General features: G+C 53.7%; 2 protein-coding genes across 3 annotated transcripts; both read right to left on the bottom strand.

Moving 5' to 3' along the window:
* Positions 1-2,287: 2,287 nt before the first annotated feature.
* Positions 2,288-9,791, bottom strand: LOC102458310 (uncharacterized). 2 transcript variants are annotated; one of them, XM_014578176.4, is made up of 5 exons: positions 8,850-9,712; positions 7,615-7,693; positions 6,955-7,003; positions 3,293-3,465; positions 2,516-2,653 (listed from the first exon to the last, which is right to left on the bottom strand). In XM_014578176.4, the coding sequence occupies exons 1-4, from the start codon at positions 9,135-9,137 to the stop codon at positions 3,312-3,314; spliced, it is 570 nt and encodes a 189-aa protein (XP_014433662.3). In that variant the 5' UTR covers positions 9,138-9,712; the 3' UTR covers positions 2,516-2,653; positions 3,293-3,311. The 2 variants fall into 2 exon arrangements, with proteins under 2 accessions (XP_006132332.3, XP_014433662.3); XM_006132270.5 differs by lacking the exon at positions 3,293-3,465 and having other exon boundaries at positions 2,288-2,653; positions 8,850-9,791.
* A 1,119-nt stretch (positions 9,792-10,910) lies between these two features.
* LOC102458707 (uncharacterized) lies at positions 10,911-17,484 on the bottom strand. Its single transcript, XM_075902794.2, has 4 exons — positions 17,020-17,484; positions 15,168-15,264; positions 14,695-14,776; positions 10,911-14,605 (listed from the first exon to the last, which is right to left on the bottom strand). The coding sequence occupies exons 1-4, from the start codon at positions 17,317-17,319 to the stop codon at positions 14,455-14,457; spliced, it is 630 nt and encodes a 209-aa protein (XP_075758909.2). The 5' UTR covers positions 17,320-17,484; the 3' UTR covers positions 10,911-14,454.
* Positions 17,485-24,632: the final 7,148 nt, after the last annotated feature.

The following is a 24,632-nucleotide window of genomic DNA, read 5'->3' as shown; positions in this document are numbered from 1 at the left end:
TCCAAGCACCACCCAATATCCTGGCACAAGCCAACCCTAACGGTATGAAAAGTGATGAAAGTTATGAAAAGAGGAAGCTGCATACCGAAAGGAGCGGTCCGAGCTCTTGCCTTTGAGGAGGAATTCTGGAACAAACAGGAAAAACAGACAGACGGACTCTCTCCAATGTAGAATAGTCTCAAATCAAAGCATAACTCAGAGTAACCTCTAATGGGCTACTCCACTTTCCCCAGTAACAGCGGCGAATTCATAATGTCTGCCTGTCGGCAGAGCAACATCTAACGAGAAAATGTACAGACCCAGGCACCCAGATGATGGTCAGAGCCAAAAATGCCTGACAGGCTCATGGATCTGTCATTTTTGGTTTGTTTATCTTGTTAGTGATGCTGTGGGGACAGACGGTGTTTGTTCTGCCCATCTAAACTCCAGCCCCATTTCTTCCATGGCATAGTTTGGTTCCAGTCTCACTTTCCCCCCTTGGCCGCTCCGCCTCCCAGCTGGGTGCTCTGATCCCTCAAGGTAATGGGGGGAAACTAGATAGACTGAAAGTCGAACGTTGAGTTGCACCAAAAACCCTTCGTTGCCCAGAGCAGGTCTGATAGCCGGCCCAGCACACGGCCGTGGAGGGAGGGTGCAAGTAACCCTCGGTATCAGGAAACACTCTAGTAGCGCCCAGGGCTGCTGAAATCCTGCATCAGGGTAACCAATGGAGTAAGTTGTCTGGGGCTTATCAAAGCTGGCGTGGTACCCCCGGCCCCAGCCCATCCCCAGAGCTACAGGCCTGAAAGGCTCCAGCCAGGGGACCTCCGAACTGGTCAAAGCAGGGATGACACATGTTAATGTGGGGGGGCGCAGGGAGGATCAGCAGAGGGAAGTTTGCCCAGTACCCGCTCCTAGTCAAGCGCCTTCTGCAAACAAAACGCAGAGGGATTCCAGTAGCCGAGTGGCAAAGAACCTTGCTGACCTCCAAGCCCATCCCCCACCTGAGCAAATGTAGGTTGTGGAGGGGAGGCAGCAGGTGAGGATTGTTCTCAGTCCACATGGGGGAAACTGAGGCACAGAGCAGCTCTGGCTACCAGCTGCCAGTCTTCGTCCATATCTAGACTCCTTAGCACTGCCCTGTGATGTGGAACCCCATATTTTTGGTGGAAATGTGCCTCGCTCAGATACGCTCCATGCAAAATTCATTGTGTCACTTATCACTGGTTTATTGGGGGGTCTGAGAAAGGCAGCACAGCCCCTCTATTCTTGGGGGCTCCTGTCACCTAGGGATGGCACTAGTCCACACCCCCCCCCCCCCGTTTAATCCCTGAGGGTGTTGGTTTGGCAGAGGATGCTGAGCAATAGGACTGGGGGATAGTGTAACCCACACCTGTAGTATGGGGCACTGTTCCATGGAGTGACACTTAGACCAGTTACAGGGAGCAAGATGAATAAGAGAGCTCTACAGTCTAGCTAAGAGCCAGCTGGCTTTATAGCTCCAGGGTTAGAGGTTCCAGGTTCAAATCCACCCACTAGTAGTTGCAATAGCACCTCACTAAGATGTCTGGGGCAGCTCCCCCAGCCAGAGAGATGGGTTTGGGGTGGCTGCAGACTCAGGCAGTGGCTTGCTAGAGGTCCCTGGTTCAAATCCACCTGCTGTCAGTTGCAGGAGCACCCCCACTCAGAGGAAGATGCTCAGGCAGTGGTGCTGCATCCCTTGGAAAAAGGCAGAGATTACAAAATAAAGCAGGGACGTGGGATGATAAAAGTGACCATAGGAAGTCTGAGACTTTTCTGGCCTCCCCATCAGGCTAGACAGCTTCCCCTGAGCTCATTTTCCAGTGGCCCAGGCTGGTCCTTCCTGGCAGAGTAAAATGCCTAAAACATAATGCTGCACACACCACCTATTGCCATTAAACTAACATTCGTGTTACATGGTTCCTGCCTTTTTTAATGTCCCGTGTTTCTTATCCGACATGCCTGGATGTAATCCAGTCGCTCTGCACACACGGGTCGCTGTGCATGGGCTAGAGGCTGAGTTTGGATTTTTTTTATATTTTAAGATGCCCTCCCCTGGCCCCCTGGCCCTTGGCGTGGGCCTGTCACGCTTTCTCCTCGGTGCGCCCTGGCCTGAGCACGTCACCGGCCCAGAGCAAGCAGAGGGATTTGCCCCAGGCCCCAAGCTAGCAGCCAAGTGTGCACTGCCCGGTCCTGGCTCTCCGAAGGCAGGCCAAGACGGCACCCAGGAATTCAGCTCCGGGGCGACTCACTCTTGACGAGGCAGGACAAATGATACCACAAGCCGCTGGGGTTGGCAATCTTTTATTAGACAAATAAACCCCCTAAGAAAGTAGCAGGGACTTCACCCCACTCAGGGTAACCATCATTTGGAGTGATCTCCAGCTGGGAAACTCCAGGGCCTTTGGCAAAGCCGCTCCATTCTGCCTGCGCCCTCCATCCCGCTGCATCTTCACCCTTTCCCCGGCGTCCTCCCGGGCTGGGCAGGAACCCGGCTCCAGGCACGATCCAGGAGACTTGCCAAGCGAGATGGTAGCTTAGACTAGCTCCTGTGAGTGTTTCGAGGCTGGGGGGTGAGCTGGCTGTGCTTTGCAGTGCGGCGTGTTCCCGGGTGGGATGGGGTTTCTCCACTCTCCCTGCTGCCTGCTCAGCCCTGGAACAAAAATCCCGAGGGATAGATGGAGTAGCAGGAAAGAGAGAGAGAGAGAGTCCTGGCTCCTGCACCCCTGCCCACTGGCACTCAGCTACCCCGGAGAGGGAGAGAGAAAGGGGAGTGAGGGGCAGGGGAATTGAGAGGGAGGGTGGCTTTATATCACAGCACAGGGCTGGTCCTCTGGGGAACTAGGGTCAAGTCCAATGTTCCCTCTAATCTTTCCTATTCATGTGTGGATTTTTTCCACCCATGTGCAGAATAAATTTGTATGAGGCATGTGCAGATGTGCACCACCCACAGACACAAAGAACCTACCCGTGGGTGTTCTGCTAAGCAGCTGGGCAGCATTGGAATCTCTCTCAAGCAGACACACAAGCACCCAGCTTACAGGGAATGTTGGTCAGCACCCTCGCTTTGCCTGGCTTGGCTGCTCTCCGAGCCGGGCAGGACTAGGAGTCCGTGCCTGGGACAGCTGAACTCTGTAAGTGCTGCTGTGCGAGGGTAGGGGCTCTCGTGCCCACCCAGGCAGTGGCTGGAGGCAGGAGCTGTCTTGGGTGGAGGTGCCCTCGCTAGGACCATGGGGTGAGCTAGCCGGAGGACGGGGAACTGGACAGACTCCATATCCAGGCTCTGCCATACCTGTCCACACCTGTTCCTCTCACAGGAGCAGGATCTCAGTGAGGGACAGAGCCAGTAGGCTCAGGTAGCCGGTCACGACGGGGATCCAGAGGCTGCTTCCCCCAGAGCTCTGATTCTTCGGGCTTTGGGACAGCTGCTGCTCCAGCTGCCAGACCTCAGCTTTGAGTTTATCTCTGGGAGAACAAGGGAAGGGCATGGGAGCAGAGCACTCTTGTGGAGAAATCCCTGTAATATTATCGCTCTCATATAACTTTGTATTAAGATCTTGTCCTTTTAGATCTATCTTTACGTGTTCGTATAGAATCTCTGTAACATTTCTCCTATAACTTTGTATTAAGAGAAACTTTCCTTGTAAGCAAAAAAATGTCTTTTGAGCTCTCCCCTTTCCTTGATTGTCCTGTTGAAATGAATGAGGTGTGAATGGAGAATGAAAGGGGAGCACCTCCAGCAGCAGTTGCCAGGGTGGAGAAGGTCTGGGAGCCAGATCGAAGACAATACCTGTAAAGTGAGCTCATTAAGAAGACTGGACATACAGAGGCCTTGGGAGTCAAGCAGCAAGTGCCTGCCCTTGGAAGAACTCTCTTTGAAGTGATAGAAATGTAGCCCTGTTAGTCTGGTGTAGCTGAAACAAAACACAGGACTATGTAGCACTTGAAAGACTAACAAGATGGTTTATTAGATGTTGAGCTTTCCTGGGCCAGACCCACTTCCTCAGATCAAATAGTGGAAGAAAATAGTCACAACCATATATACCAAAGGATACAATTAAAAAAAAATGAACACATATGAAAAGGACAAATCAAATTTCAGAACAGAAGGGGGATGAGGGGGGAGGGGAGGGAGGTAAATGTCTGTGAGCTAATGATATTAGAGGTCATAATTGGGGAAGCTATCTTTGTAATGGGTAAGATAGCTAGAGTCTTTGTTAAGACCCCGGCGTAAAGTGTCTCTTTAAAGTAGCATTAAGAAAGGCGAGGTGATGACTAATTGGCTGCATGAGAGGGATAAATAGGAGACATCTTGCAGAGGGATCCCGGGTTTTTGTCTTGCCAACATGGGAGCATCGATCCAGATCAGGAGAAACCCAGCTCCACCCCTTCCCCATCTAACTCACCTGGCCAGTGCAGTTAGGGGGAGCAACTTTTGGTACAAGATGGAGTGTGCGTGTGTGTGTGAGAGAGTGCATGAGTGTCATGTGTCTTATGCATATGATAGATATTGATTGATCTATGTATGTTCAATAAATGTGGCGTGTTGCTTTATCCCCTTGAAAAAGATCCCGGGTGCTTCTTAAGCACATTTTGATGGAGAATCGCGAAAGGGGGAAAGGTACCACGAGCATTTATTGAGTAATGGAAAGGTGTTAAGAAGTATGGAAAAGTGATCATAACCTCGAAAAGTATTAAAAAGTGATCGATCATTAAGGGGTGCACACCCCCGGCGGTAGAAGGCCAGGTAAAGAGAGGAGAAGTAGCTTTCTCGCTCCCCCGGTTGTAGAGTGCCGGCATTAGAAAGAAGGGAGGAGAATTAAATGTCTCGCTCAAGGAAAAAGAGACATTGGTAGATAAGAGTAAAAAGTATAAGCATTGCTATTTTAGTCCCCATAGGAGGATGGATATACTAGAAAATGTTTAAACATAAGCAGTCATTTACGAAGGCTCCCAGAGAGGAGACTGAGAAATTGGCATTTAAAGATGTTACCCCTTTTTGAACAAATATTGCAAAAATTCAGACACAGCCCGTGGTCTGATCAAGTGTTAGCTAATGTCCATACAATTGCAGACCGAGAAGACAAATTGGCTAACTACTTATGGATATATAAACCTTCAACTCCAATGGAAAAGGAAGCAGCTGCGGTTTGGCTTCTATGGAAAACCTGTAATGAGGTGAAGCAAAATACAGGACTATGTAGCACTTTAAAGACTAACAAGATGATTTATTAGATGATGAGCTTTTGTGGGCCAGACCCACTTTTGATCTGAGGAAGTGGGTCTGGCCCACGAAAGCTCATCTTCTAATAAACCATCTTGTTAGTCTTTAAAGTGCTACATTGTCCTGTATTTTGCTTCAGCTACACCAGACTAACACGGCCACATTTCTATTATTATTCTGTAATGAGGTGTTCCTCCAATTGACTGAATATAAGTATGCAAATATGAAACTGCAAAACGTAAAAGCCTCTGCTGCAGAAGTGGAGAGGTAGAAATGCATGTCCCTCAGTACCCAGACATAGCTAGAGTCTCTTAAGGATGGGTACTGAGAGTTAAAGCAACTCTCAGATTTTTCAGGAATATGCTTAAGAAAAAGGACCAGGAGGTGTAGGGCTTAGTGAACAAGGCTACCCTTCTTGCTAAACCGGTAACGGGACAAAGCCTGAATCTGTGGAAAGGAGCCACTTTCCATTTAGCAAGAAAAACAGGATCAGGCCCAGACAAGCAGGCAGGTAAAAGATAGATTGAAGGCCTTGTGGTAGAACTGAGAAAAAGCAGTAAGTACAGGTACTGGAAATCTAAATCCTTAAAACAATACTTACAAGAGTAATATCTGAAACAAGGCCAGTGTTCATTTTAAGAGATAAGAAAGTGTTTTAAGAAAAAGCAAACCCACGGAGAATTTAACTCTACAGAGAATGGAGGGAATTGAGCAGTTGTGAAAATGCTAAAATGGTATAGGAAAAAATTGTGGTTTCTTTGCAGCCATTTTGAAGGAAAAATGGGCCCTTTTCCAAAAGAATGTCTGTAAATAATCCAGGCAAATTTGACTCAGATCCATACATTTGATTATAGATAACGCTAAAAGAACTTGAAGGGGGTTTCTATTGGAACTTAACTACCGCAATGAATAAAAGAGAATGTAATCATTGCACAGCTATGTAGAAATCGTGTAAGAAAGGTTCAGAGAGAATGTATGTGTATCTGTGTGTAAATATATATATATATATATAGGGTAAATAAGTGGGGTTTTCAAGGTCCAGTAATCTTGTTTTGTAGGTTAGTGAACTGTTTTGTAGGCTTAAAACAAATTGGTTTGGTTTATTTTCAGTAAGACCATTTCAGTCCAAGTTGTTCAATGAAAGCACAGAAAAACTCTGTGAGCATAAAAGAAACAGTTACACCCTAGGCAAAGTGCAATATGGCTAAGTAATGTTCTAAACAAAGAATGCACATTTTCCTGTGACATGCCGTGTATATTGTAGAAGGGGTAAAAGCTGCAAAGAAATCAAAATCCTGTGAAGGCTCCAGGAGCCACAACAGGTTGTACTTTCCTTTTCAGGTTGCTGTGTGAGAGCAGGATTTAAAAGTAAAATCTCAAAGCTCTAAATCTCTGGCAAAAGTGATTGTGTCTCTTTTTAAGACAAAGCTACAGCCAGCTTTGAATCTAAAAGCAAGCCAGAAAGTGTTCTGCGGTGCAGATGCCCTAGCTGGCAGCACAAAGAAGATTTGCAGGGAATAGCAAGTTTGATCAGCAAACTACCTGAGGTCAGAAAGTTCAAATTGTAGCCTTCCAGAAAGGTGGGGAAAAGGAGTCAAACCTAAAACCGAGAATCTAAAAATCAAAATAAAAAACCCTGAAAAAGATCCCGGGTGCTTCTTTTAAGCACAACACTCTGGGAGACACCTCCCCACCCCGTACCCCATGGGACACGGATGAACTCGGCTCACCTCTGCTGCTGAGCCTCGAGGAGCTGCCGTCGGAGCATGTCAGTTTCACCTGGAAAGCAACAGACCGTCCAGGGCCAGCCAGAATCAGCGAGCTTCTACCCTAGCGTGCACCCCCTCCCAGCAAGCTCATCTCGCCACACCCCAGGCCTCACGGGGGACCGCCGCCTGCTTGGCACCCCCCTGCCGCTATCAGACAGGCCAGGTGACTATGCCAGTGGGGCTGGAGTCCGAGGAGAGATTTGGGGGCTGCCTGTTCACCACCCGCAGCCCTTTCTCCACAGGAAGAATTTGGCCCCCCTGTGCTTGCTGATGGTTATAAATGTATTGGATCATAGCGGCACCTGGGAGCCAGGCATGAGGGCTCCCTACCCCACAGTGGTACCGGTCTCATGAGCCAACCATGCCCCCGTCGGAGTGGCAAAGTGGGGTCCATCGCCGGGCACCAGAAAACCACCCAACAAGCATGATCCAAACTCCTATTACTCAGATCCGGCCGAGGGTAGTGGGCCTAGCATACGGGCCCAGTTCTATGTCCCTGGCCCAGCTATGTGCATCCCTCCTACCCCCAAAGGCATTTCCTGACTTAGAGGGGCTCTTTCCTAAGCCACCCAAGGGGGCTGGTGGCAATTAGCCAGGAGCGATTGGGAGCAGTCGTCTCACCTTGTCCCCTTCCGGCCTCTCTGCCTCCCAGCCGGGTGATTTCCTCCTGCAGGGCTGTGATGTTGCTTTGCAGGACACTCTGAGCCAGAAAACACAAGGGAGAAGGATCAGATGCCGGCAGGGAAGCCCTCGGGCTGGGCAGCTGCCTCTGGGGCAGAAGGGAGCAGCCCTGAAAAAACCCATCCTTCCGGCCTAAGTGAAGGGCCCGTATAGACAGTTATCTGATCAGTTCTTATTCATTCCTAGCTCAAGGTTTCTCTTTTCCCTTCTCTCTCCCGGGTGCTGGGGAACTGGACCGGCCTGTGGAGGGAACATGGGGGAAGAGACCCGCTGGCCCTGCAGGCAGCGTTCCCAGTAAGCCGGATGCTTGGAGAGATCCAAATCCACTCGGCCCATTAGTAGAGTGCCCACTGCCGGCAGCGTGTCTTGCTAGTGATGGTGCACCTCTGCACCTGCCTTGGTGCACGTAACAAAATTGATTCCATACACAGATGGAAAAAGTGAGAAGGAGACTGCCTTTAGGACATGTGCGTCTCTGCTCCGGATCTCTGGGACTGCGGGGGTCGATGACAGGAGACAACCGGATCTGATGCTCAGGAACAAACAGGAAGGGAGACGGGAACAGGCAAACATGGACTGACGGGATCGCACAGCTGTAACCTAAAAGGGAGCCTCATCCGCACGCCTGCTCAACCCCTGTCTCTTCACTTACTCTTGGTCCCCTCCGTCCCTCCCCCGGCCTCTCTCCTTCCCCTGCTTCTCCCAGTTCAGACCTAGACTCAGTTTCTCTCTGTCTCTGGCAGGCTCCATGCTGCCAGCTGGTGCCCCTCTCGGCCCCTCCAGCTGTCACCTGCCCTCCTCCCCACAGTGCATTCCCCTGCGCACCCCCTCGCAGCTCCCCTGGCGGGGGAGGGGGAGCAGGCGTGCAGGGAACAGGAAATTGAACCCGTCGGGTAACAAAAAGCCGCCAGGGACCCAGGTGGCACCCAGGGCTGCATCGGGGAGCACACACACAGCCCCGGGTCCAGCAAACTCCGGGGGGGGACAAATAAGAGGGGATGCCCATGTGGGGAGCCGGGGGCTGTGGGGAGGGACCCTGGCGCAAGCTCCCACCCAGACAAACCACTGAGGGGCCGGGTCCTGGCTCTGGAACAGTTTCTGGGCGCCCAGCCCCCTGACACGGGACCGGCGCTCCTGGGCGCCACCGCCCCCCCGTATCAAACAGCAGCCCCCACCGTCAGGCTCCCGCAGGACTCCCAGCGCGCACGCATCTCCCAGAGGCTCTGGTTGGCCCCCGCCAGCTCTGCCCTCGCCCCGGCCTGCTGCTCTTCCAGCGTCCCCTTCTCTTCCTCCAGCGCGGTGAGTTTCCCCGTCAGCGCGGCGGTGCCGTTAGCCAGCTGCTCCTGGCACTGCCGCAGATGGGTCGGGGCGGAGGAGATATAGACCAGGCAGGCGATCAGAGCAACCGCGGCCAAGAAGAAGGCAACTGTCATGAAGGCACAGCCCGTCCTCCAGCCCCCCATGCTGCTCGTCTCCGGGGACACCGGGCTGCGCGTCCCGGCGGGTCCGGCGCCTTCGCCGCCGCGCTGCGCCTCGCCCTGCGCAAAGGAAGTTTCTTTCGCCCTCTCTCGCGCGTCCAGCGGCGCCTCGGCGCAGAGACGAGTTCGCCCCGATTTCCTGCTCTGGGGCGGGCGGACGCCCTCGGGAACGGGGCTTTCCGGGGGACGGGTGTGGCCGCGCGCCCCGCCCCTCCTTCCAGCGGCGATGGAACTGGGGGGGCCCGGCAGAGCTGTCGGCGCTGCCCCGGGGGAGATCTGGGTCCGCGGCTCTGAGCCTTCCCCCGTCTGATGCTGGTGGTTAGTCCGGGGGCACGGGGTGTGAGCCCCTCCCGCGCTCCCCCTGCCCAGCAAGGCCCTGGCTGCTCCCCCGGGTGGCTCCCGGCCCGGGGCTGGCGGAGGCTGGAAGCACCGGACAGCCTCGGTGCTTGCCACCGAGTTCCAGGCTGGAGGCTGTGAGGGGCAGGGCAGGGGGCAGCGAGCGACAGAGCTGTCTCCTGACGGGGGCGGCTCAGCTGGGGCAGAGGAGGACCTGGGGGGAGCGGGTCCCAGCAGCCCCAGATCTCCCCTCCCACCAGCACCTTGCTGCCAAGGGCTGCCTCTGGTCAGTTTCGTTTCTCACACCCAGAGACAGAACAGCTGGATTTCACTTCTGGGAAGAGGCTGCTGCATCCGGCGGCCAGGCCAAGCTGGAGGGGAGGGAGTCAGAGAAAGGGGGAGACGGGCCCCGGGGGAGGGGAAAGGGGCGGATTTACCTGCAGCTCGGACTTTTTTTGGCCTCTTCTTGTTAGTTCAGAGAAATGTTTTTAGACCCCTCTCCCCACACAATCAATAACCCCAGTTCCTTCCCTCTGCGCTGCTGAGCCAGCCCCCCCCCCTCGGGCCTTCCCCTGCCCCCAATCTACACCAGACCCCTGCTGCAGCCTGGCCGAGGGGGGGGGGTTGCTCATATCAATGGGAAGGGGCTGGGCTCGGGCAGGGGGAGTGAGGCAGACACCTAGGTCCAGGCCTATGTTCCCTTTTCCAGCAATGTGCAGATTTTTTTACTCCATGTGTAGAGTACATAAGAACAGGCCAGACTGGGTCAGACCAACAGCCGATCCAGCCCAGAGTCCTGTCTGCCCACAGTGGCCAATACCAGATGCCCCAGAGAGAGGGAACAGAACAGAGAAGCCTCAGGATCACTCTCCTGTCAATCATTTCCAGACCAACCGAGGCTAGGGACACCACTCTGACCCAGCCTGGCTAATAGCCAATGATGGACCTAACCTCCATGAATCTATCTAGCTCTTTTTGGAACCCTGTTAAAGTCCTGGCCTTCACCACATCCTCTGGCGAGGAGTTCCACAGGTTGACTGTGCTGAGTGAAGAAAAACTTCCTTTTGTTTGTTTTAAACCTTCTGCCTATTCATTGCATTTGGTGACCCTTTGTTCTTATATGGTGGGAATAAGTCAATAACTTTGCCTTATTCATTTTCCCCACACCAGTCATGATTTTATAGACCTCTAGCATCTCCCCCCTTAGTCTCCTCTATTCTAAGCTGAAAAGTCCAAGTCTTTTGAATCTCTCTTCCTAGGGGGACCCGTTCCAAACCCTTAATAATTTTTGTTGCCCTTTTCTGAACCTTTTCCAATGCCAAGAGATCTTTCTGGAGATGAGGGGACCACATCTGTATGCAGTATTCAAGTTGTGGGCATACCAGGGCTTTATATAGAGGCAGTAAGATATTTTCTGTTTTATTCTCTATCCCTTTTTAAATAATTCCTAACATTCTGTTTGCTTTTTTGACAGCTGCTGCACACTGAGTAGGTTTTATTCTGTGCCCCAAGGTGTGCGCACCACTAGGAGCAACGCAAACCTAGCTATGGGTGCTCTGCTAATCAGCTGGGCAACACTGGAATCTCTCTTGAGTGGCCACACAAATGCCCAGCTTATGGGGATCACTGGTCCAGATGTGGATAAATCCCTGTAATATTATATTTTGTATTAAGAGCTTGTCCTTTTAGATCTATCTTTAAGTGTTCGTATAGAATCTCTGTAACATTTCTCCTATAACTTTGTATTAAGATAGATAGATCTTGTAAGAAAAAAATGTCTTTTGAGCTCTCCCCTTTCCTTGATTGCCCTGTTGAAGTGAATGAGGTGTGAATGGAGAATGAAAGGGGAGCACCTCCAGCAGCAGTTGCAAGGGTGGAGAAGGTCTGGGAGTCAGATCCAGGACAATACCTGTAAAGTGAGCTCGTTAAGAAGACTGGACATACAGAGGCCTTGGGAGTCAAGCAGCAAGTGCCTGCCCTTGGAAGAACTCTCTTTGAAGCAGCATTAAGAAAGACGAGGTGATAACTAATTGGCTGCATGAGAGGGATAAATAGGAGGCATCTTGCAGAGGGACCCTGAGTTTTTGTCTTGTCAACATGGGAGCATCAATCCGGATCCGCAGAAGCCAGGCTCCACCCCTCCCCCATCTAACTCACCTGGCCAGTGCAGTTAGGGGGAGCAACTTTTGGCAACAACAAGACAGAGTGTGCATGTGAGAGTGCATGAGTGTGATGTGTCATATGCATATGATAAGTATTGATTCTTCTATGTTTGTTCAATAAATGTGGCGTGTTGCCTTATCCCCCAGAAAAAGATCCCGAGTACTTCTTTTAAGTACAACGCAGACCCCCTAGAATTGCCCCCAGTTCTGGAGCGCCCGGCCAGCGACTGCTCCATGGAAGAGAACCCCACAGGCCAACCGGCCTGCTGCCAGTGCCTGCCCGCAGGAGCTGGGGGCAGCAGGGCGTGTTTGGTAGAGAATGGACTTTGCATTGATGATTCTTGAAATGTACAGCCCCTGACACAGTGAGGTCCTGGCCCATTGCTGGGGCTCTTTGGCACGACGGCTAGACATCTAATGACGGTGCGGTCACAGGGCAGCTGCCCCTTTAAAGGGAGGAGGCTTTTCCAGGCCCCTGGTACTGATTGTTCACCTGTTCCCACCCAAAGGGGGCCAGGTGAGAGCTGACTCTAGGAAGGGGTTGATGGGAGCACCTGGGCCCTATCCTCAGGACTTCTCTGGACACCAGAGAAGGGGAGGGATTGGCAGCATGGAGCAACGAGGAGGAAGCTCAGGGGTGCTGGGGTAGGCAGTACACTGGGGCTTGTCTCCTGCTCAGTGGGGTTGTGGCTTGACTTGTAGTGTGGAGCAGAGGATGAAATTACCAGGTGGAATGGGCCCCCTCTTTAAACACGCAGGTAGGTGATGCTGTTCCGCTTGGCTAAGCATGGACCCCTCTTGCTCTCCTTAAGTTTGGAGCAACCCCTGGGGAAGTCTTGGGGGTCTCCTAGCCCCAGGAAATGGGAACCTGAACCCCAGATGTCAGGATTTGAACCCAAACATAGCACACTGGATCTCTGGTAACCCCTGAAGGAGGAACCTGTGGCCAGGAGGGTGGGGCTGAGTCACAAAGAACCAGGTGATCCCAGGGTTTGAACCTATTGCCCAGTGAGATGCTCCTCTATAAGTTTACTAGCTAGAATATGCTGTACACTTTTAACAGTGAGAATAATTCACCACTACAGCTTTTTACTAGAGGTCAGGGTGGATTCTCCATCACCTGCTGACTTTTTTTCTAAAAATTTTTCTCTGGGAATGATTTGGGGGCAGTTCTCTTCCTCTTCATCCCACAGCCCTGCTTTTCTCTCCCCCACATCTCCTCCCCTTCTGGACAGAGGGTGGGTAGCTGGGGTGTGGCTGTTAGAAACAGGATGGTATTGGTGGCAGCGGTGGGTTTTCCATCTTGCAGTGTCAGCCAGTCCAGACCAGCTGCTTCCATGAAAGCTGCTTTAGTCAAACATGTGACTGGGCTCCACAGAGGGGAAGAGGGTGAAATGTAATGTTGGGTGTATGCAGAAGAGCAGACGAGCTGATCGAATGTTCCCTCCTGGACTAAACCTCTAATCGCCTGTGGGTTAAAGCACCAGAACCGAGGCGCCAGGGCACCTTGCTTCTAGTCCCAACTTTCCACTGAGAGTTCTTGGGCATGTCCCTTTTCCCTCTTATCTCTGCACTTTCCTCATCTGTAGAATGGGGCTAATGGCTCTGACTACCCACGGAGGGCTGCCAGGTTTGGCTTGCTGGAGAAGAGAATCGGTGGTTCTGCTAAACCCCTGGTTGCAGGGGGGCTCACCCCCCAAAGTAAAGACACACAGTAATGGCAGGGAGGAAGGATTGCTGCATTGGCCATTGGCTCCTGCCCATTCAGCCCAACAGATTCAGGCTCTCTGCAGACTCAGGCAGCACCATGGCTCACCTGGTGAGCTCTTCTTGGCACCCTTGAGGATTAGAAACTGACTGACATGGCCCCAGTCCAGTGCCATCCCCTGGCTCTGGACCCCCGGCGTGGGTCTGTACCGCTCTCCCCTAAGGACACCTGATGCACTGCTAGTTGCCCCAGTGCCGGGCTAGGAGAGGGATTTGCCCCGTGTTCCAAACCAGCAGCAAAGTTCCAAGCTGCCTCTTCCCCGCCCTCCGAAGGCAGGTGGGGCCACAGGATGGCCACGAATGCGGCGTGGGGGCCGCTCACCTGCACACGGCACCCCGGGTCTCTGATCCCGCCGGACGCAGGAGGATCAACGACACCGCAAGCCTTTGGGGTTGGCAAGACGTTATTAGAAGAAAAGCAGCAGGCAGCTAACAGGCCTGGAAGGGCGCGACCCCCCACTCAGGACAATGGTCTGGGGTCGTCTGAACCCAAGAAACGCCCAGACGCTGGCTCTTCCTCGCCGTTTCCCCATCATCTCTCAGTGCTGGGCAGCAGCCAGTAGGATCCCTCCTCTAGGGACCGGTTGGGCAGGAACCCGTCTCCGGGCCCAACCCAAGGTCGTCGCAAAATCATGGTTCAGAGCTGCCCCCTTGCAGTCTGCTGTGTCCCTATAGGGATTCTCCTTACTCCCCGGGGACTGGTCAGCCCTGGAACACACACCCCGACAGAACAGCAGAGGGGGAGAGAAAGGCAAGATGGGGCCCAGGCGCGGAGGGGAAGGGTGGCCTTAGGGTTACATGTGGCTGCTGAGTTCTAGTCCCGACTCTACCACGTGCTCTTGGGGTGACTCGCTAATCTCGTGCCTCAGTTTCCCATCTGTGAAAAGGAGATGAGGCAGCTGGTGGAAGGCTGGAGCTGTCTTTGGTGGAGGTGACAGGGCAAGTCCCTCCCCCTTGCTGGGAAAGTCAGACAGCTGGTGAGGTCTCTGGGCAAGTCTGTATCCAAATGCCTTGATCACAAGATGAAGCTGCTCTGCTCACAGGAGAAGGATCCCAGTGAAGGACAGAACCAGCAGCACGAGGTAGAGAGAGACCCTCTGGCCAAGGAGGCTGCCCCCATTGGAGCGCTGATTTTTCTGGTTGCGGAGCTCCACATTCAGCCAGCGGATGGTCTCCTGGAGTTGATCTCTGGAGGGACAAGCAAACAGGAAAATGCTCTTTAACTCAGAGCTTGGGGGGAGCTCCCACCCCCCAGGGTTGGAACTGGCAGGGCTCACCTTTCCTCCTGGAACCTTTGCTGGGAATCCTGCAGCTGCTGGGACTGGCTGGAGAGTTCATCTCGGAGCTTGTCAATTTTCTCTGGACAAGGAGGTGAAGGGAAAGTGATCGAGTCTCTTGTGTTACCCAGCTGGGTTTTAGCCCCCAGGCCTCTCCATTCTCTAGCACCGCGGACACCTCTCCATCCATGTTCCCGCTAATCTTTTCTAGCCACATGTGGATTCTTTCCCCACACATGTGCGGAATAAATTTCTAGGTGCACTGAGGCATGTGCACCACCAAGAGAAACAGCACTCTGCTAATCAGCTGGGCTGCATTCAAATTTCTCCTGAGCGGCAGCACAAGTGCACAGCTTACCGGGAATGCTGCTCTCCATCTGTCTTCACCCCTAGATCCCATTTTGACTGCCCCCATCCCCCTCTGACACAAGGAGCCTCTTTCAAGCCCTCTAGGGCATTAGCTGGCACCTCACCTTGTAACCCTTGCTCCTTGGCCTCCCGCTCCAAGTCTCTGTCTTCCAGCTGGGTGACTTTGTTCCTGAGGGCAGTGAGGTTGCTCTGCAGTTTGTCCTGAGTGGGAAGAGGAGGGGGGGAGAAAGGAGCAGTTATCTGGGATTGTGCAATTGCAGAAAGCCCGTGAAACTGTTTCTGGTCTTTCAGATTCAAGAACCTATTCCCTTGTGTGCCCCTTCCCTGTTTTTTCAACCCCCAGGGGTTTCCTCCACGTGGAACATAAGAACATAAGAACGGCCGTACTGGGTCAGACCAAAGGTCCATCTAGCCCAGTAGCCTGTCTGCCGACAGTGGCCAGCACCAGGTGCCCCAGAGAGGGTGGACCGAAGACAATGATCAAGCGATTTGTCTCCTGCCATCCCTCTCCAGCCTCTGACAAACAGAGGCCAAGGACACCATTTTATCCCCTGGCTAATAGCCTTTTATGGATCTAACCTCCATGAAATTATCTAGCTTCTCTTTAAACCCTATTATAGTCCTAGCCTTCACAGCCTCCTCCGGCAAGGAGTTCCACAGGTTGACTACACGCTGTGTGAAGAAGAACTTCCTTTTATTAGTTTTAAACCTGCTACCCATTAATTTCATTTGGTGTCCTCTAGTTCTTCTATTATGGGAACTAATAAATAACTTTTCTTTATCGGCCCTCTCCACACCACTCATGATTTTATAGACCTCTATCATATCCCCCCTCAGTCTCCTCTTTTCTAAACTGAAAAGTCCCAGTCTCTTTAGCCTCTCCTCATATGGGACCCGTTCCAAACCCCTCATCATTTTAGTTGCCCTTTTCTGAACGAACTCGTCCTTGAGCTGAGCTAGGGAATAAGTCGAACAGAAGAAAATATTTTTTCCTCTCTACATCCAGAAATGGCTACTAATGGCAACAGCTGAGTCAGCGTGCCAGCCCTCTCTAGGTCCGGTGCCTTACCCCAGCAAAGTGGGCGTCTTTCTTTAACACCCGCCAGAAAACAGAAAATGCTTGGCTTTCCTTTCAGTCAGTTTCAAGGGTTTGACTAGTCTCTAGGAAATTGAGGTCTCAGACCAAGTTGTCCCAATCTTACATCTAATTTGAAAGAGGGTTATTTTTTTTTAAAGGAAATTGTATTCAATTTATATTCCCAAAAAGCTGGCAGGAGAGGGGATGGGGTGGGGAGAGGCAGAGAGGGGTTGTGAGGGATAGGTCGGGGCGTGGGGGATAGATGGAGGCGTGAGCGATGGGGGATGTGGGGAAAGATAGATGGGGTGGGGGATAGAGAGTGGGGGTGTGGGGGATATAGAGAGGGGATCATAGGGAGAGAGGAAGGTGGGGGAATAGAGGGGGGTTGAAGGAGGAGAGGGGGATAGTTAGAGGGGGTGTAGAGGATAGCTAGATGAGGGAGTGGGGGCGTGGGGGATAGGTGGAGAGGGGGCATGGGGGATAGAGGGAGGTGATGGGGGAGAGGGGACATGGGGGATAGCTAGAGGGGGTGTGGTGGATAGGTAGATGGGGGTGTGGGGGGGCATGGGGGATAGGTAGACGGGGTCATGGGGGAGAGGGGGGCATGGGGAGCATGGGGGATAGCTAGTGGGGAGGGTTGAGGGGGGTGTCTAAAATGGGGGGGGGGCTTTTCCCATGGGCCTCTGAGTTCCGTCCTGCAAGCCAAGCCTCGGGGGAGCCTCTCAGCGCGACCCCCCCCCCCCCCCAGCAGGGTGGGAAGGAGCCTCAGCTCGCAGCGCGCCCGGGCAGGGTCGGGCACCTCTGCAGGGCACCCAGCGCTGCCCGCTCCCCCCGTCCCGTCCGCGCCCCGGTACTGAGCAGCGCCGCCGCGCCCCCACCGTCAGGCTCCCGCAGGCCTCCCAGCGCCGGCGCGTCGCCCCGAGGGTCTCGTTGGCTCCCGCCAGCTCCGCCCGCAGCTGCTTGGCCTCTGCCCTCGCCCCGTCCCGCTGCTCTTCCAGGCGGGCGAGCCAACCCTCCGCGCCGGGGCGGCCCTTGCCCCCCTGGCACCTGACCACGCAGCAGGAGACGGCGACCCCGACGGCAGCCGCGGTGCAGACCAGGGCCCCCGCCAGGCAGCCGTAGAGTTTCTTCTGCCTCCTGCTGCAGCCTTGGCTCCCGAGACAGACGGGCCCGGCCATGCCCCGGCCGCCCCCTCCACAGCCTCGCAGGGCAGGAGGGGAAATGGACCCCGGGCCGAGTCCCCGCCGGCCCCTGGGTCGCTGGATGCAGCTGGCGCCTGAGTGCTCCCTGGCCGTCTAGCGTTCCGCGCTGCGAGCCGGGCTCTCGGCTCCGCTTGCCCGGGGGGGGTTGGACTCCCCCAGGCACGGGGCTTTCCAGGAAATCACATGGCTTTCCTGTTCCAGCGAGGGCCGAGGTCAGATGCCGTTGGCTGAAGACCCAGCTCCCCCCCCCCCCGTTCCTCCCCCCCCCCCCCCCCGGCCCCAACTCCGTGCGCCCAGTAGCCGGACCAGCCGGGCCGGGGGGCTGGCTCCGAGGCCATCGCTGGACTTGGGGGGAGGGATCTGCAAGGCCGGGGGCTGCTCTATGGCCTGGCTGGGCCCCTTCCCCTCGCTGGCAGAGTCTGGGGGCCCCGCAGCCCCTGGTGCTGGGCCCCGGCTTCCACCCTGTCCCCCGAGGCTGGTGGCGGGGTGGGCGCCCTTTGCCCCGCGGTCTGTTAGCGGCAGCGGGGACCGGGAGAGGAGCCCTGCCCAGGGCAGCAGGCGGGGGAGATGCCCCGGGGGGGGGGGGGGCTTTGGGAGCAGCCCCCGGGGTCTCCGAGCCGCCCCCTCCCTTGCACGGGGCGGGTGATCATGGGAAGCGGTCAGTTGAGAACACGCTGCCCCCTCGAGCTGCTCTCCCGCTGGGATAAATCCAGCGGGGCAAGTGAGGATCGTCCCCGCTTCACCGGGGGGAGGGGGGTAAACTGAGGCACGGAGAGGCTGTGGCTGCCAGTCAGAGCCCTCTGCAAACACAGGATGGGGGCGCTCAGCAGGGCAGGACTGATCCCTCATCAGCCGCAACCCCCCCCCCCGCATCAATTTCCCCCCTGGGGTTGCCCCCCTGCCCCCCGTGCTTACATCCACTGGGCGCAGCCAGGGCTCATCAGTTTCGGTCCTTCCCCCTCCCCCCCCCTTCGGTTTCGTTTCTTGACAGAAGCTGCTTCTGCTGTTCTGAGCATCTAAGCCAGGGGGGCGGAGAGAAGAAAACCGGAGCGAAGTGGGGGGGGGGGAGCTCTTCGCTTCAGAAAGTTTCTCTTCATTGCGCCAGCCTCCCTCCCCTGTGCTCCAGCCAGCCGGGGAAAGGCTGGGGTTGATTCCTCCTTCCCCCACCCCAAGGGAGGCCAAGGGTGGGGTGAGCACTCCTGGGGGTGGTGAGTGGGAAATCAGCCCCAGTCTTCCCCCAGCCGGCCAGAGCATGCTTACTTGGGGGACCATAAGGGGTGAGTTCTACCCAAAGAAGCACCCCTCACCCCCAGAAATTCCTGCCTATGGATCTTTCTTTCTTTCCTTCCACACAGCCACTGATGGACCCAACCTCCATGGATTTCTCTAGCTCTTTTCTGAACCCTGTTACAGTCGGGGGCTTTCCCAGTGTAGCTAAAATGTAGCCTTAGGCAAAGACCCCCCCTTCCGAAAGCAGAAAGGACCTTTACCCTACCACTGCTAAAGGGGCAGCAGCCAGAAAATTGTGTCCAAAGCTGATTCCAAGGCAGGGCTAGAGTTATATTACTTTGTGCTAAGTTTTACAACGAATATTGTGAAACAAGTAAGGAGGTGATGATTTGGGGGGAGGGGCAAATTAATTGTAATTTGATGTCCTTGTTCAAATGGGCCTGTTGCTTCTCCATGGCTCAGAAATCAACCTTGCTCTGTGTGTGTGAGCGAGTGAGGAGTGTATGAGAGATAAGTGCGAAGGCCAAATGTTCTAGGAAGAAGCCCAGAACAGACGTAAACATGCGGGAGATTGCTGTATATTTCCCATCAAGATAGAAGCAGTTGTGGATAAATCCTTGTAATATTATATTTTGTATTAAGATCTTGTCCTTTTAGATCTATCTTTAAGTGTTCTTATAGAATCTCTGTAACATTTCTCCTATAACTTTGTATTAAGATAGATAGATCTTGTAAGAAAAAATGTCTTTTGAGCTCTCCCCTTTCCTTGATTGCCCTGTTGAAGTGAATGAGGTGAGAATGAAAGGGGAGCACCTCAAGCAGCAGTTGCAAGGGTGGAGAAGGTCTGGGAGTCAGATCCAGGACAATACCTGTAAAGTGAGCTCGTTAAGAAGACTGGACATACAGAGGCCTTGGGAGTCAAGCAGCAAGTGCCTGCCCTTTGGAAGAACTCTCTTTGAAGCAGCATTAAGAAAGGCGAGGTGATAACTAATTGGCTGCATGAGAGGGATAAATAGGAGGCATCTTGCAGAGGGACCCCGAGTTTTTGTCTTGTCAACATGGGAGCATCAATCCGGATCCGCAGAAGCCTGGCTCCACCCCCTCCCCCATCTAACTCACCTGGCCAGTGCAGTTAGGGGGAGCAACTTTTGGCAACAACAAGACAGAGTGTGCATGTGTGTGTGAGAGTGCATGAGTGTGATGTGTCATATGCATATGATAAGTATTGATTCTTCTATGTGTGTTCAATAAATGTGGCGTGTTGCCTTATCCCCCAGAAAAAGATCCCGAGTACTTCTTTTAAGTACAACACAGTGGGCACGTCACGGGCGCTGAAAGAAGGCGAGCATTTCACAACTGGGACAAAATAGTTCTGATCCAAACCAGTTTAGCAAGGCAGAATGAAGACGATAAGGAGCAAGAGAAACAACTGAAAATAAACAACCGTTCGAAAAGCAGCTGGACGATGCAAAACCCACTGATCCCGATGGGAAAGAACTATGAGAAAAGGACAACTGTTTTGCTTCAAGAGTGGGGATGTCCTGCCATAACTGGAGCATTGAACCAGACCAATAGACCCTGCTCTTCCGCCTGTGATCGATCCCTGGACTGGTAAATATAATGGTGGGATTGATCCCCGGACTGGTAAATATAATGGTGGGATTGATCCCCGGACTGGTAAATATAATGGTGGGACTGTGTGTATCTGTCTATGTAAGCATATATTAACTGCTTTGTCACTGTATTCTCAATAAACGCAGTATATTACCTTTTCCCCCTTTAAATATCCCGTGTGCTGCTTATAACAACATCCTCTGGCAAGGAGTTCCACAGGTTGACTGTGCACTGCGTGAACCTCCAATTCTGGTGTTATCGGAAGGAGTAAAAACTCTTCATTATTCACTTTTTCCACACCAGTCATGGTTTTATAGACTGCTATGATATTCCCACTTAGTCTCCTCTTTTCCAAGTTGATAAGTCCCAGATGTATTAATCTCTCCTCATAATGGCAGCTGTTCCAAACCTCTAATAATTTTTGTTGCCCTTTTTCCAATGCTAAGGGCATTTCTCTTACCCTGCTGAGCCAGACCCCTCTCTTCTGCCCCCCCCCATCCAAAAAAGCCCCCATGCTCCAGCCTGGTGGGGGATAGAACCAACCCCCTCCTCTGCCCCCTGGCCCATCCAAACAATGCCTGCTGGGGGATAGAGGGTATCTCAGATCCATAGGAATGGGCTGGCTTCAGGCTCAGGGCGAGGTGCACACACACTAGGTCCAGACCCCCTTCAGCTGCCCCCAGTTCTGGGGCACCTGGCCAGTGGCTGAGAACCCCACAGGCCAACTGGCCTGGGGACAGCCCTGAATTTAACCCCCGGGCCTTTCTCCAGGCCCCTTCAAACGTCTCACTTCCCCAAAGAATCAATGCACACAAAACAGTTATCAGACAGTAGCACAAAGAAAAAACAGTTTCTTGCCATTTCAACCAGAACGGGCATTGTCTCAACAAGTTGACTACCTGCATCCTGCTTCAAAGACATTTTAACACCACATTTGAAAGAGAAACCTCTGAACTGTCATTCATGCTTAAATTTGACACTTTACGCCTGGGTCTCAACAAAGATGCTAATTACCTTACCTATTACAAAGATAGCTTCCCCAATTATCACCTTTAATATAATTAGCTCACAGACATTAACCTTCCCTTTCATCCTCCCTCTGTTCTGAAATTTGATTTGTCCTTTTAATATGTGTTCACTTTTTTTTTTATTGTATCTCTTTGGTATATAGGGTCGTGCCAATTTTCTTCCACAATTTGATCTGAGGAAGTGGGTCTGGCCCACGAAAGCTCATCACCTAATAAACCATCTTGTTAGTCTTTAAAGGGCTACGTAGTCCTGTTTTTTGTTTGTTCTAGATATAGGCAAACTAGGTGATTACCTATGGCATCAAGCTTTAAGGTGGGGGGACTCACTCGAGGGCTGCACACAGGTGAGAAGCACAAAAAAACCCTCAAAGCCCCAACCCTATAAAAACCCTTCACTGACATGGCCCCCAACTGAGAAGCAGAAAGACAGATGCTCCCTATATTCCTCTCCCACCAGATCCTAGGGGAACCACGTTAGTAGATTTTGTGTGCTCCAGCTCCGTGCTGGGATGTCGGGGAACTGGAGTGCCAGCATGGGCTCCCCAATGCTGAAGGGGGGCTCCAAGCATCGGGGGCTGGATCCACGCAAGCCGGAGGGTCGCATCTGGCCCCTGGGCTTTTGGTTCCCCACCCTGCTTTAAGGGACGCCAAACTAGACAGAAGTGAATTTTTTTCCCTCTAATTAAAAAATATGACTAGGTTATCTCTTATAAATGAGAGCATCACATGCTGTGGCTGTGTACAGTGACGCGCCGTGATCCCGAAGACGCTGCGCCCACCAGGACTTTGTCCTTGCCATGTGGGGGAAGAGGTTTTAACGAGACTGCAAAAGGAGACTCAGAAGCGCTTGTACGCTGATGTATTGCAGACGGTTCAAGTAACAGCAAAGCCCTGATTTTCAAACCCCTGACTGCTCACGTGGACAAGCGCCGCTTGGCACGTCTGTGCGAACTGCGCTCATGTTCAATAATAGAACCACTGGCCTTCTGTTTCCTCTTGCTGATACTTTCGAGGGAAGGTGGCGATGAGGCAACACGTTGAAACGGACCAGATTCATGTGACGATGATGTCATCGCTGGCACGGTAACGTCTCGTTGTTCTCTAGATCAGTGTTTCCCAAATGGTGCTCCGCGGAACCCTGGGGTTCCATGAAGCAAAAGTAGGGGTTCCGTGAGGAGCCGGCCCTCCCCTGTCCCCTCTGAAAGAGAGAGCGCTGGCTAGCCAGCTTCTTAAAGCAGCAGCATGCTTGTTTCTCCTTCCTCCCTGGTAACGCAGAGGCGTAGCGAGGTGGGGGCAGAGGGGAGCAGTTGCTCCCAGCCAGCACATTAGAGGGGTTCCAGACAGGGGTGACCCCACGTGACCCACAGCGGGGAGGGAAGCACTTCCCCTCTCCAAAGGAGCCGGTGCATGCTGCCTGAACAGCTGGGGCTGTGGCCAGGGCTGACTTATCCATTAGGCACAGTGCCTGGGGCCCATGACAACGTTTTAATTTCTTTTAAAATCAGAAGGAAAAAAAGGAACTTTTAGGGTCAAAGAAAATGTTTTAACCTTTTTCTCGCATCAGAAAAAAATAAACGTTTAGGGCCCACGAAAATCTATTACATTTTGCCTAAAATAGAAAAAAAAAATGTTGACATATTTAAAGTTATATCAAAATAATTTTTCATATTGATATTATTATGGTGGGAGGGGCCTATGAAGGCAAAAGTGCGTAGGGCCCACGGAAGTCATCATGCGGCCCTGGCTGTGGCACCCGGTAACTTAGTTCCGCGGCCTTTCTGCGTGGTGAGGGGGGGAGGGCAGGGGACCCGGGGCTGCACAGCTCCAACTGCAGGCAGCGTGCTCTGCCCTGGGACTCACCGCACCCCCGCCACTCCTGCAGGACGGCAACACGGAGGTAAGTTGCTGGGGTACAACAGCCCCTGCTGTTCAGGCAGCGCTCACGCCAGCTGTTTGGGGAGGAGAAGTGCAGTCGCACTTTTCCCAGAACCGCTGCAGGATTGCCAGGTACTGGTCCCAGCTGTCCCTGTCCCCTGCCCAGACTCCCCATAAGTACCCTGTCCCCTGTCCCCACTAGCACTGTCCCCAGCAGTACCCTGTCCCTGGCCTCACCACCCTGCCACTCACCCTAGCACCCAGCAGCACCCTGTCCCCAGCCCCACCACCCTGCCACTCACCCTAGCACCCAGCAGCACCCTGTCCCTGCCCCCACCAGCACTGTCCCCAGCAGTACCCTGTCCCTGGCCTCACCACCCTGCCACTCACCCTAGCACCCAGCAGCACCCTGTCCCCAGCCCCACCACCCTGCCACTCACCCTAGCACCCAGCAGCACCCTGTCCCTGCCCCCACCAGCACTGTCCCCAGCAGTACCCTGTCCCTGGCCTCACCACCCTGCCACTCACCCTAGCACCCAGCAGCACCCTGTCCCCAGCCCCACCACCCTGCCACTCACCCTAGCACCCAGCAGCACCCTGTCCCTGCCCCCACCAGCACTGTCCCCAGCAGTACCCTGTCCCTGGCCTCACCACCCTGCCACTCACCCCAGCACCCAGCAGCACCCTGTCCCCAGCCCCACCACCCTGAGACTCACCCTAGCACCCAGCAGCACCCTGTCCCTGGTCTCACCACCCTGCCACTCACCCCAGCACCCAGCACCCAGCAGCACCCTGTCCCTGGCCTCACCACCCTGCCACTCACCCTAGCACCCAGCAGCACCCTGTCCCTGGCCTCAGCACCCTGCCACTCACCCCAGCACCCAGCAGTACCCTGTCCCTGGCCTCACCACCCTGCCACTCACCCTAGCACCCAGCAGCACCCTGTCCCTGGCTCCAGCACCCTGCCACCCACCCCAGTGCCCAGCAGGACCATGTCCCTAACCCCAACATCCTGCCCCAGCACCCCGCTACCTGTGCCAGCATCCTGCCACCCAGCAGCACCCTCTCTCCGGCCCACTAGCACCCTGTCCCCTGCCCACACCAGCACAGTTGGGACCATATTAGTGAGGCTTGGGGGTTTTGGAGGGGTTTCTTTTGCATCTCACTTGTGTGGCCCCGACTGACTTTTCTGTGGGTCAGCGACCCCTGACTCAAAACAGGTTCCCCGCCCTTCTCATAAATAAAGACGATGCTAAAATCTCTTGAGTTTAACATATTTTATTTAAAAATGAAGCCTGGCCAACATGCTCCCAAATTGGGGCCAAACCCCATCTCACTGCAGCATCATAACGTTCCTGCACCACCTGACCCCAGATCTGAGCCTATCATACACTGGAACCCCCTGTCCTGAACCTCTCACATCCCCGACTCCTGCATCCCCACTTCCTCAGTCTTCTGCCACTACACTCCTGCACTATTCACACATCTGTGTCCTGAGCCCATCATACTCACAGCCTCCTTGCCCTGAGCCCCTCACGTATC

Source organism: Pelodiscus sinensis, chromosome 32, assembly GCF_052426305.1.
Source record: "Pelodiscus sinensis isolate ZL-2025 chromosome 32, ASM5242630v1, whole genome shotgun sequence".
Taxonomy (NCBI): Eukaryota; Metazoa; Chordata; order Testudines; family Trionychidae; genus Pelodiscus; species Pelodiscus sinensis.
This window is presented reverse-complemented; position numbering and strand designations above follow the sequence as displayed.